The following is a 13618-nucleotide window of genomic DNA, read 5'->3' as shown; positions in this document are numbered from 1 at the left end:
TAGAAATGAGACTGTGGTTTCATTAAACTACTATATGATTTGTTTGTTGATGACCTGAGAAGGGGCTTTACACATGATGTTAGCATAGCAATACCTGCAGCTCACTGTAGATAGTATTTTGAAATGGGTAAAAATTAATGGCCTAAATATCTCTCCATTTCTCTCACACAACGATCCATCATGATCTAACTTTACAAATGAATGCAAAAAAAAAAATTCCCGGTGTTATAGCAACCAGGATCTTTAGCTTTTTTTTTATTTTTTTTATTTTTTGCAAGTGTTTTAGCATATTTGGAAGCTAAAGACAAACCTTTAGATGCAACTAAGTATGTTACATATAGATCAAAACTTAACAGGGGACTATTATATCACAGAGTGTATGAAGGAGAAATGTATATTCCCGATTACAAGGGACAAGCTTTAACAAGGATAAGACTGATGTCACATAGTTTGAAAAATGAATTAGGAAGGTGGAATAGGATTTGTGTATGTACGGAAAATCAGGTACAACATGAGGAACATGTACTATTACATTGTCCGCTAAGCGCACACATTCGTGCGAAATATCCTAACCTTGATTACTCGGACACTGTAAACTTGTTGAATGAAGGAAACCCTATAGATCTTTGTAATTATGTATATGAAATCCTGGATTTCTGTAAGACCTTATGATAATAAATAGATTTGGAATGGTATAACTATGCTATTAATCGGAATTTGTTTGTTTGTTTATGTACTTTTGTGGACATAACATTTTCGCTAAAGCAAATCTGTCTTGTGCAAGATTATTATATACAATTTATATAGTAAATGATGTATCTTTACCTTTCTAAGTTTTTTGTAATATTAAGTCAATAAAGTATATATATATATATATATATATATATATATATATATATATATATATATATATATATATATATATATATATATATATATATATATAAGTTTGATATTTGCTCCAAATCTTACCATGGAGATTGTGCTGAAGGAAGCTGCCCTCAACATATCTAATTTAGAACATATAAGTGTGGGACATCCCAAAAGACTATTAAATAAATCAAGTACCTATGCTAAGGTATTAAAATCATACCCACCTAGTATTGCCAATAGCTCTAGGAAAAGAGATATACCATCTGACAAAATGTCAAATGATGAGGTAAGCATATTACCTCCCGAGGCTTTACCACGGTGTATTAACACTAGGGCATTGCCCATATCTGTACAGCCTTCGTCCCCCCCATTACAAAAACTAGTACATACCTCTCTCAGGCCATGTCCTTGCCTGATATGATGGAGGTTCCACTTGAAACCAACTTACCTGATGCACCTGTAGTGGGAAAGGTGCAAAAACCTAGAATCCCATCATCTATTAATCGTAAAAGAGAGACCTCCATCTCTCTCAACCCCCTCTATTAGAAACATTAAAGTTATGACATCAAATAAATTTGATGTTTTGTCTGTTGATATTTCTAATGAGCCTGAAGATAAAGTAAATAAATCAGAAATTCAAGTTGAGGTCCACCATTCGCCTCAATAAATAGACCAAAAGGACATAAAGAAAAACACAAACGTAAAACCCAACATATCAAGACCATCTCTGAAGAAACCTAAAGGTATTAATGTTAGATTAAAAACTGCTAATGGGGAGAAATATGAAGAACTTAAGCTCCTAATTCATGAACATTCCCCCATAATTGTATGTCTACAGGAAAGTAAGCTTGATGCTAATACTTTTAGTCCTCGAGAGTATGTTAGCTATAGAACACCATATAATCAACAAGCAGGGAGCCATGGCGTAAGTCTCATGTACGTTCATCGAGATGTCCCCCAAATACCTTTGTCTATTCGTACACCCCTGCAGGCAGTGGTTGTACAAATTGATGTAGGGAGAAAATATACAATATGCTCTCTGTACTTACCTCCAAATTATAATATTTTATATGATAATTTAGTAGAGGTTATTCAACAACTCCCTCAACCTTTTCTCTTACTGGGAGATATGACTGGTATACATCCTTTATGGGGGGATGTGTATTGCAAACACAAAGGGCAATATTATCTCATCATTTGTGGAGAATGAGGATGTCGGACTCCTTAATACAGGAGAGCCCACGCACTTCCATGTTTAGACAGATACCTTGTCATGCATTGACCTTTCAATTGCAAACTCTAACTGCCTTCTTGATTTCGGTTGGAAGACATTGGATGATTGGCATACTAGTGATCATACACCAATCATTATAAACACCAACAAGGGTCCACCTTTACAAAGATCGCCAGGATGGAGTCTTGACAAGGCGTACTGGGTTAAATTTCGTGGGCTAAGTGAAATTGAGGCGAGTGCAGAACAGTTTGAAAGTATTGGTGATGCCATAGACCTACTGAATGGAACTCTCCATACAGCAGGAATCAATTCGATTTCCAAAGCCGCGGGATTATTTAAATAACGACCAGTCCCGTGGTGGTCTTCAGAATTGACTGTCTTGCATAGAGCCACCAGAAAATCTCTGGCTAGATTTCGTAGACGCCGTACTAATGAAAATTTGATAACATCCAAAAAGTGTAGAGCACAGTTCCGTCGTGCCATAAAAGAAGCTAGATGCCAGTCTTGGGTGTATTTTGTTTCCTCCATTAACAGTCGAACACCACAATCTTCTGCATGGAGGAAAATAAAAAAGATTGCAGGCAAATTTACCCAAAACCCACCAGCAGTGTTGAAGGTGAACGGTCAGTATGTAACTGAATCAATTGATGTTAGTAATGCACTGGCTGACCATTTTTCAAATGGATCATACAAGTGTGAAGCAGCTCCTGATCACCAGTATAGAAACATTGAAGAAAAGAAAATTTAAAATTTTGTAACAAGAAGGGAAGAGTCGTATAATTCTCTTTGTATTAAAAGAGAATTTGATTCCGCACTTGCTAATTGTAGCGATACAGCCCCTGGACCCGATGGAATCCCATATGCAATGATTAAACATGTGCCTTTTAATACAAAGTTATTTATTTTAAGCATCATTAAAGTAATATGACATGATCATAGTTATCCAAGTGTTTGAGAACTAGCCATTATTTTAGCCTTTTTAAAACCCGGTAAGGACAAGTTTTTAACAGCAAATTATCGGCCAATCGCATTACCATCTTGTTTATGTAAAATCATGGAGAAGATGGTCAATGCAAGACTGAAGTGGTACCTTGAAAAGAAAGGTATTTTATCACCTATTCATGTGAATTCAGAAAAATGCACTCAACGACTGATGTATAGATACGACTTGATTCCTCTATTTGTGAAGCGTTTGGTTTCTAACACTACCATTTGACAGTCTTTTTTTATCTTTAAAAGGCATATGATACTACATGGAGATAGATATGGTATACTTAAAACCATTCATGAATTGGGATTAAGAGAAGAACTACCACTATTTAAATAGTCATTTCTTTCACATAAAGTTTTTCAAGTGAGAGTGAGGGAAACTCTATCAGAGATGAAATGTCAGGAAGAAGGAGTTCCACAGCGTAGTGTGCTGAGTGTAACCTTGTTTGCACTAGCAATTAATGGGATACCCTTAGTCATTCCCCCGGATATTCTCTCAACATTATCTGTGGATGATCTCTCCATATCATTTGCTGGAGCTAGAATGGCAATGGTTGAGAGTAAACTACAACTCGCAATTGACTGATTGATTTTCGATTCTAGGCTTACATGGGTTCCTCACTTAAAGGCATTGAAAGCTAAATGTCTTGAGGCTCTGAATCTTTTAAAAGTATTAAAATTATACAAGGCCATAATTTTTTCCAAAATTAGTTATGGGTGTGAAATATACTCCTCAGCCACCCCAAGATGATTAAAGATATTGGATTCAATACATCATGCTGGTATTAGATTGTCCACCAGAGCATTTAGAACCTCACTTATCCCAAGTCTCCTTGTTAATGCTGGAGAGTTACCTATAGACCATTACCGAATGTCTTCCATTATTCGATATTGGTTTAGGTTACAAAGACTCCCTAACTCTTTTGCCTTTGAGACCTCAAGCCTTGTAAGGCAGTCAACATACTTTGAGTTGCACCCAAAATCTCCTCAACCTTATTTTGATATGTTGGTTGAATATTGTCAATTTGATGCAATGTTGCGCTCAATACATGTAACATTTGAGGTAATACAGTACATTATTACAGCAATATATAACAGTCTCCTCCCCCTTAACTTGACATTGTAAAAATCTTTATAAATCTAATCTCTCAGGGGGGCTTTCCTCTATTAATCCTATTGGGAAGCACTCTAACCTCATCTTGTACTAGTACATGAATTGATTCTGAATCTACATTTGATGTTGGAGCATCTTGGTTAATATTTGACTCATTTGATCTAACTACTTCTGAAAGTTTTCCATCTCTAACATTCACATGCTCCACTGTATTTCTGTTTAATGACTGTAATTGATCAACATGACGTTTTACAATATTTCCACCAACTTGAACATCATAATGTAAATTTCCTATCTCTCTTACAATCTCTCATGGTACCCACTTCCCTGGAGTGTTGTACGATCTTACCATGACATCAGATAAAGGTAAAAAATGTCTTACTTTAGGAAGATTTTCTACTTGTTTATACCCTTTATCTTCTAAAGTACTTAGCAAATTTGGATACAACAAATCTAACTTACACCTAATCCTCCTCCCCATCAACAAATTTGATGGTGTCACCCCCTTTTGTGCTGTGCGGCGTTGTACTATAAGATAATAAAAACTTTGATACATGTGAAAATATGTTACCCAAGTTTGCTTTTCTACACTTCATATTGTGTTTAAATGTTTGAACAAACCTTTCAGCCTCTCTATTGGTAGAGGGATGATACGTTGCTGAAAATGTATGTTTTATTCCATTGACGTTACAAAGTTCTTTAAACTCTTGTGAGGTAAATTGTGAACTATTATCTGTAACAATTCTTTCTGGAATACTTTGTGTAGAAAAAAATTGCACTAACTCTCTTATTGTGGCATGAGACGTTGTTGTGTTCATTGGAATTACTTCTGGCCACTTACTGTAAGCACTACGACTATCAAAAACAAATAATTTAAAAAAGGACCTGCAAAATCTATATGCACTCTTTGCCATGGATACCTGGGTAACTCCCATGTGTGCATTCTAGCAAAATGAGGATTGTTGTGTTGCATAACACAATTCATACAATTCCTTATATAAGATTCCACATCTTTATCTACACCTGGCCACCATACAAAAGTTCTTGCAATTGACTTTGATCTTACAATACCTTGGTGATCAGCATGTATTTCAGTGAATTAGTAATAACTACCCTTGAACCTCTCATCACTATTCCTTGTGTTACACTCAGTTCATACCATATATCCTTATAGGGTTTACAATTTTCCTCTTTTCCACATAAGTCCTTACCTGTCATTAAACTCTCTAAAACCTTACTAAGTACCGGGTCTCTCTTGGTACTGTGCTACATCCTTTGCTGTAATGGGTACATCATATACAGAATACTGTCACCATACTCTTCTGGAGCTTTGTCTACTGGTAATCTAGATAAAGCATCTGCATTACCATCTTTGATGTTGGTCGGTATTCTGTGTCATAGTGGTACGCGGCTAACGTAATTGCCCAACGTTGTAGTCTTGCAGCTACCAACGTAGGTAAACTTGCTTTTGTACCCAATATTGCTAATAAAGGTTTATGATCTGTAGCAAGTGTGAACTTTTTCCTACCATAAAGATACATATGAAATTTCTTAACTCCATACACTAATGCTAAACCTTCTTTTTCTATTTGAGAGTAATTCATTTCTGCCTTTTTCAATAATCTAGAAGTGAATGCAATTGGTTTTTTTGTTCCATCTGGTATTACATGAGATAATACTGCACCTAAACCTATGTTTGATGCATCACATACTAATTTAACTGGTAAATCCATTTGATAATGTACTAGGAATGTAGGTGATGTTATTTCCTGTTTGATTCTTTCAAAAGATTCCTGACACTTTTGTCCACTTCCATTCTACACCCTTATTCAACAAATAATACAATGGATGTGCAATTGTAGACAAATTTTGAATGAAATTCCCATAAAATGTTACTAAACCTAAAAATGATTGTAATTCCTTAACACTTTCTGGTACTTTTGTTGATTGTACAGCTTTAATCTTCTCTTTACTTTTGTGAATACCCTTGCCATTAATTACAAAACCTAAGTATTCCACTGAATCAACTTCTAAAATACATTTGCTTTTATTTACTCTAATATTATGTTCCTTCAACTTCTTCAGAACTGTTCGCAATCTTTCTCTATGTCCTCTTGTGTCTTTACCAGCAATTAAAATATCATCTATAAATATGAATACTCCTTGCATTCCTGAAAAAATCTTATTCATAGTTTGTTGCCATATAGCTGGACTACTTGCAACTCCATAAGGTAATCTCTTTGGCGTAAACAATGCTAAGGATGTATTTACTCTACATAATTCTTGAGAACTTTCCTCCATGGGAAGCTGTTGAAATGCTTGTCTTAAATCTAACTTAGAAAAAACAGTGCATCCTGACATAGTTGCAAACATGTCTTTCGGATTTGGTAATGGATGTTGAGCTACTTGCAGTTGTGGATTCAACGTTACTTTATAATCTCCACTTAACCTAACCTGACCATTTTCCTTCACAATAGGTACTAATGGAGTAGCCCAATCTGAATATGTAACCTTTTCCCATGAACCTTCATTTTCTAATCTCATGGTTTCTATTTCAACTGCACTTTTCAATGCATACAGTACTGGTCTGGGAGAACAAAATCTAGGAGCACTGTCAGGTTTCAAAACTAAAATCGCCTTTGCGTTCTTTACTGTACCTACTTTATATTCAAATACGTCTTGAAACTCTGATATGATATTATCCACAGACATTTCATTTTTGTGTTCATCTTGTCTACCTGTAACCTTCAAAATAGTAGGCCAATCTAATTTCAAATACTGTAGCCAATCCAAACCTAGCAAAGTTTGTCCTTTACCTTTTACTACTGTTAATGGCATTCTCTCTAATTTCTGTTCTTTGTACTGTACTTCTACGTTCGAAGCACCTATTTCCTGAATATCAAAACCATTATAACCTTTCAAAACTCTATTTGTACCTTCTAATAACAAATTAGGAATGCTTTTAGCTGTTTTCTCAGACATACATTGGCTGCTGTGTCAACTTGCCTCAAAATTGGTTTACCATTTATGATTACTTCTACCATGATATGTTTCTTTGCATTTTTGTTGATAGAATTTAAGCGAAACGCAAAATCAGTTTCTAACTTATCCTGATTATCATGAACATTTTCCACATTATTCTCTTGACCAATAGTATCAACTGTAGCATTTATGTTCTTTGCGTACTGTTTAGGGAATCTACAAACAGTTGCAAAAGACCCATCTTTCTACAATTCTGGCATGTTTGTCTAGTAGCAGGGGATTTCTTTGCTTCCTATGCAAGAGGATCAGTTTTACCACACCTATAACACTTGGGTTTTTCCTGTTGTTTCTGTGTATAGGCCTGATTCTGATATTTATGAACATTAGTGTTAGGCACTTTTCTATGACTAGGCTTTGACATATTCCTTCTCTGATTATTATTGTTTTCCACTTGGAACCTATTGTACTAATTTTAGAATTTTCCATTCTATTGCTTGTAGAACTACCTATTATGTTACTTTGCCTATTTGATGTTTCTAAAGCTCTGCCTATTATCAATACCTTTTCTAATGTTAAATCTTTATCTTACAATAATTTCCTTCTTAGCTCTTGTGGTGTGCAATGGGCAATAACTTGATCTATGATAAAATTTTCTAACTCTAGAAATTCACATGAAACAGCTAAATTCTTTAGTCTAGTCAAAAATGCATCTAAACTTTCATTTTCTTTCTGATATGCCTGTACTGTAAATTGATACCTTTCAAAAAATTTATTGACCTGAGGAGCAAAATATGTGGTAAGAGCCTTAATTGCAGCTTCACTTGTGTCATCTGTAGGCTGCAATGTCTTAAACACTTCCCGAACTTCTCTACCGGCTGTATGAAGTAATAATGCCTTCTTTTGTGCATCCTTCCTATTACCTAATGCTTCTAAATAAATCTTAAACTCCTCACACCACTGTTACCATTGTGTTGCAACAGAATTGGGTTTAGCTCTGATGCTAAATTGTTCAGGATGTTCAATGTCAAGAGGCATTTTGAATTCTTACCTGGATTAGGTTAGGCTACTGTTCTAAAGTCACCTTGTAACTTCCTACTTTTTTTGTATCCTACCCAATTTTAAATAACACCTTGTTTTCTTGTTTTGTTTGCTTGTGTTTGATGAAATTCTTCTGGTCGGCTGCACGGGGGATCCTCACTGAGCTTTTTCTTCTGCTTCTCTATGATCTCTGCGAGTATTCGTCATCAGGTCGTCGCCAGTTTGATATGTTGGTTGAATATTGTCTGGTAATTTCAGAATACCACATAGTGTACCTATAGATAAGTGAATAATTATTAGTAATTATCCAGGTTTATCCCATTCTGCGTTGTCAGTTTGATATGTTGGTTGAATATTGTTTGGTGATTTCAGAATGCCACATACCTTTAAATGAGTGAATAATTATTAGTAATTATCCAGGGTTATCCCATTCTGCGTCGTCAGTTTTTAATGTTGATGTATTGAATCAAATGCAGGTGTATATGTAACACTTTAATGTATAATAAGAGGCTACATTTCTCTGTGGCTCTGGGCTTCCAAATTAAGCGTTGAACATCTCGTAAACAATCTTACAAATCAAAACATTAAAGTAACATATGATCATCGCTCTCAAAAAACTTAAATCCTACTGCAGTACAAAAGTAAAAAGAATCACATCCTATCTTTGAGGTAATTAGTAAATGCTTGAACCCTAATATCAAAATACATTATTTCACCTATGAACAATGCTTAAACAGGTTTTATCAATGCAATATGATGCAATGTTGCGCTCAATACATGTAACATTTGAGGTAATACAGTATATTATTACAACGATACATAAGACTTATGGCTTTTGGATAAAACAATTATTAAATAGTCTTTATAATTAGAGGTAAGGTGCTTCCATTTAAGATATCATCAACCCCTCTGTAGAAATTACGAGAGATATCTTTATGTAAATATTTTATTGGTGTTAAAAAAAAAAGCATGACTGAATTAAAAGGTAGGTCTCTTTTTATGGAACATGTTGAAGAACATAGGAAATCAACCTTTATATATACCGATGCCTCCAAATATGATGCTGGCGTTGGATTTGGTGTATATAGTAGTTCTTTTAACTGTAGAGGTGCACTTCCTCCAATATCTTCCATATTTACTGCTGAATTATATGACATACTAACCGATATTGAGAAAATAGAGTAAAAAGAGGGGGGCAATTTTACCATTTATAGTGATTCAAGAAGTGTCCTTCAAGCTCTAGAAGGTTTTAATTCTTGTAACCCTTTAGTTTTAAAGATTTTAGAGTGGCTTTTAATTATTGGCCTAAAAGATATAACAGTTCGATTTTAGTGGGTTCCAGCACACGTAGATGTGTCTGGAAATGAAGAGGCAGATTCACTGGCAAAGAATGCTGCAGCCAAGTTGCTACCAAGAAGTTATCCCATTCTTTGTAATGTTTTATTACCAGCAATTAAGAATTCTATTCATAACAATTGGCAACAGCATTGGTATAGTTTGACTGAAAATGAGATGAGAAAAATTGCGATTGTTATATCCCCTTGGAGGTATAATGAGATGCCCCAAAAATGGGAGACTACTCTTTGTCGTTTCCACATTGGTCACACGCGGATAACACGAGTTTCTGCTGGCTGACCAACACCAACCATATTGCGACGACTGTTTGATACCCTTGACAGTGAGGCATTTTTTGACTGAATGCCCCACTTATAGCACAGAAAGAAAGAGATATTTGTTTGAGGCTCGGGGTGAGGATGGCAGGTTCATCCTTTTCAAGATCCTTGGACATGATGTGTCGTACAATGCTAGTGGCATTTTTGAATTTATATCAGAAGCAGGTCTTTTTAATGGTATTTAACATTTATAAATATTTACTTTTCTGGTTTTAATTGAATATTCTTTTAATCTGTATTTATAATAAACGATATCGGCGTCAATGACCTTCGATGTCAGGATGCAAGAGAACTTCAAATGATTCATTCATTCTTTCTCCACTACCAGTATTGCTAATTGCACAAAACATTTAGCACTTGTTGGAGAATTTATAATGTTACTCTACTATGTAAATGTGTTTATGGTAGCTCTAGTCCAACTGATTACTGCCCGATTTCCATAACTCGCATATTATCTAAAGTTTTTTAGCGTCTTTTGGCAAAACGTCTTAATAGGTTTGCTGAAGGTAATAATCTTTTCCCTAATTTGCAATTTGGGTTACGTAAAGGTCGTGGAGCATGTGGTGCCCTTCTTACAATCTCCAGTGCTATACAGAAATCCCTTGACTGTAGTCAGGAAGGTTTTATGATTGGCCTTGATTTTAGTGCTGCCTTTGACTGTTAATCATGAGGCCCTTGTTTTCAAACTCAAACAGTTGGGAGTGGATGGGTCGGTTCTTAGCATTATTGTTGAATTTTTTACTAATAGATCTCAAAGAGTTGTTGTCGATGGGCACCATAGTGAGGTAGTAATGTGATATCTGGTGTTCCACAAGGTAGTCTTTTTGGTCCATTACTTTTCAAACTATATACACATGACATGTGGTTTGGTCTAGAAAACAAGTTTGTTGCATATGCAGATGCTACTCTCTTTGCTTCAATTGCATCTCCTGAATGTAGATCTGGGGTTGGTAAATCCCTTAATAGAGATCTAGCTAAAATTAGAGCATTGTGCAAATTATGATAATGTTTCTTTAACTGTATGATTTTTATAAAATTTTTCGTGTGATTCTCGACAGCAAATTTACTTTTGAGAACACATTAGGTCTGTGTCTTCTTCAGTTGCACAAAACAATTGGCTTATTGAGAAAGTCTTTTAAGATTTTTGGTGATCAATCTATGCTGAAGTAGTGTTTTAATTCTTTGTTTTAACTTGTTTTGAGTATTGTTCTCCTGTCTGGTCTTCAGCTGCTGATTCTCATCTTAATTTGTTGGGCAGGAACTTACGGCCTATTAAATTTCTTATTCCTGATCTAGATATTAATCTTTGTCACCGTTGTTCAATTAGTTCATTATGCATTTTTCATAAGATTTTTCATAATTCTGACTATCCTTTACATTCAGAACTTCATGAACAGTTCCATCTTGTTCTTAATACTAGGCATGCAGTTAATTCTAATTGTCAGGCTATCTTCATCATGAGGCTTAATACTACACAGGATTCTAGAAGTTTTATTCCAGCTGTGACCAAGTTGTGGAATGATCCTCCTAATCGGGTAGTTGAATCAGTAGAACTTTAAAAGTTCAACCTTGCAGCAAATATTTTTTTTATTTTGAACAGGCTGACGTAAGTATTTTTATCGTCTATATATGAATTATCTATTTTAATGTTGCTAATGTTTTTTAAATATTTTAATTTTTCATTACTTATATCTTTTATTTATTTCCTTGTTTCTTCTCGTCACTGGGCTATTTTCCCTTTTGGAGCCCTTGGACTTATAGCATCTTGCTTTTCCAAGTAGGGTTGTAGTTTGGCTAGTAATAATAATAATAATAATAATAATAATAATAATAATAATAATAATAATAATAATAATAATGATAATAAGATGTCAATGCTTCCAAATCTGAGTTGAAGGTGTTGAGTATTTTCCTAATTATAAAACTCATTAAATTCTCTACTAGTACAAATATTTTGGCGGATACGGACCAGATTCCTTTAGATCATTATTTGTAAACTTGCTTTGGCAATTTTTCAAAAGTACGACGATACATAGATGTAAGTATATTTTACATGAAAATAAGGGTTTTCATTTACTGTTAGTGATGGTGACCTCTTATCCCACGAGCAGGATTGGTGACCTTGTATTTTTCCTATATAATTTTTTGGTTGACTAGGTAACTGTATCCTCATAGACCCAATTCCTTTCATAAATCATTCTTCCACTCGTATTTAACTTCCTCAACATCTGAAAAATTATTGACCCTGACTTGTGTGACAATATGTAAAGTTGTGGACAGTACGAGAATATACTTTATCATTTTTGATATTGTATGAATACACTAGATATGAAAATAAACCCTGGAGTTTGATTTAGTGCCCAGTTTCCAGTTCTTTTTCTTCTTCTTCTTCTTTAGATTGCCCGGAGCTTCTCTCCGGACAGGGGCTTTTTGACGGTGCGCCTAGCCCCTAGGTGGTTAAAAGTTTCCAGTGATTCCTATTAGTGCTCAGCGTCAATGACCTCAAATGTTAGGGTGTCAGAAAACCTCAAATCAATCAATCAATTCCTATTAGTGCTAATTTTTGAACTGAAGATGAAGGTTTCCACTATTCAATGAATTGCTTCTATGACTTGACTCAGTTTGTTTAGTAATCAAGTTTAATTAATTGAATGAAGCCATAGATATATACCTATCAAAATTTTTTTACAATGTTTTATTTCTTATTTTTATCAATTACAGAATTTACAACATTGGGTATCTGGTTGGACCGACTGGAATTTAGCCTTGGATATGAAGGGAGGGCCTAACTGGGTCAAGAATTATGTTGATTCGCCTGTCATAGTCAATGCGGTATGTATAAAATTATCTTTAAATTGAAGAAATTGCAACAATAAGGTATTTCAAGACAAAATATTGATTACACATTGATATAAAACCCAGTTAAAATATTGATTACACATTGATAAAAAACACAGTTGTAATGGAAATTACTGGTTATTTGTATATTGATATTCAGTTTAAATTTCTACTTATTATGATATTTTTGTTAACGAATTGACCTTAATACATGATATTGGTAAAGGAAGGTGAAATTCTATCTCCTATTGGACTCCATTGTTCATATAAATCACATCCTCATACATTAATGAAAGTAGCTAATGCTGTTAACTTATCTCTGGAAAGGACATATGATGCATCTAGAGTTTCTCATTTCTCTGGTTAAAGTACTGTTAAAGAATGAGCCACATCATGCCACATGGGATGCATTTTCCCTTTTTTGATAGTTAATTTCAAAGCTATGTAGTTTAGGGAAAGGAAGAACTATTGAGTTTACACAAGAGAGTACAGATTTTAGGGTTCCCATAACAATTATGTTCTAGATTTAGACAAAAAAGGAATTCTCTTGGCATGAACTCCTTGAGAAGCCACTCTTAGTAGGGAATAATTATTCAAAAGCAATTATAATCTCTTCTTTGAAAAAATATAACCCTGCCTTTTATTTGAATAAACGTCTACAGTCGTCACAAAACCAGGTTTTAACATTCAACTAGTATAATAGTTCAACTCTTGGGAAGGAATACTCTTACCAATTGTTGACAAAGTTTTACCCAGGATAAGAACGTTCAACTTATGAACTAAAGAAATAGGAACCTCTACTGGTAATAACTAAAGAAGGTCTTCACTTCTTTTATGTTTTATAAATATTTCAATATGCAGAAAGAGAAATAGCAA

The 13618-nt window shown here is 34.5% G+C and overlaps 1 protein-coding gene across 1 annotated transcript in view; it reads left to right on the top strand.

Moving 5' to 3' along the window:
* LOC137641162 (lysosomal acid glucosylceramidase-like) overlaps positions 1-12778 on the top strand; it is a 358339-nt gene extending 345561 nt beyond the window's left edge. The window contains exon 10 of the mRNA XM_068373603.1: positions 12626-12778. Coding sequence (XP_068229704.1) covers positions 12626-12763 — 138 coding nt within the window. The 3' untranslated portion in view covers positions 12764-12778. The remainder of the gene's footprint in view (positions 1-12625) is intronic.
* Positions 12779-13618: the final 840 nt, after the last annotated feature.

Source organism: Palaemon carinicauda, chromosome 5, assembly GCF_036898095.1.
Source record: "Palaemon carinicauda isolate YSFRI2023 chromosome 5, ASM3689809v2, whole genome shotgun sequence".
In the NCBI taxonomy this organism is placed as follows: Eukaryota; Metazoa; Arthropoda; class Malacostraca; order Decapoda; family Palaemonidae; genus Palaemon; species Palaemon carinicauda.
The sequence above is the reverse complement of the archived record's forward strand: the minus strand, read 5'-3'. Positions and strand labels throughout refer to the sequence as shown.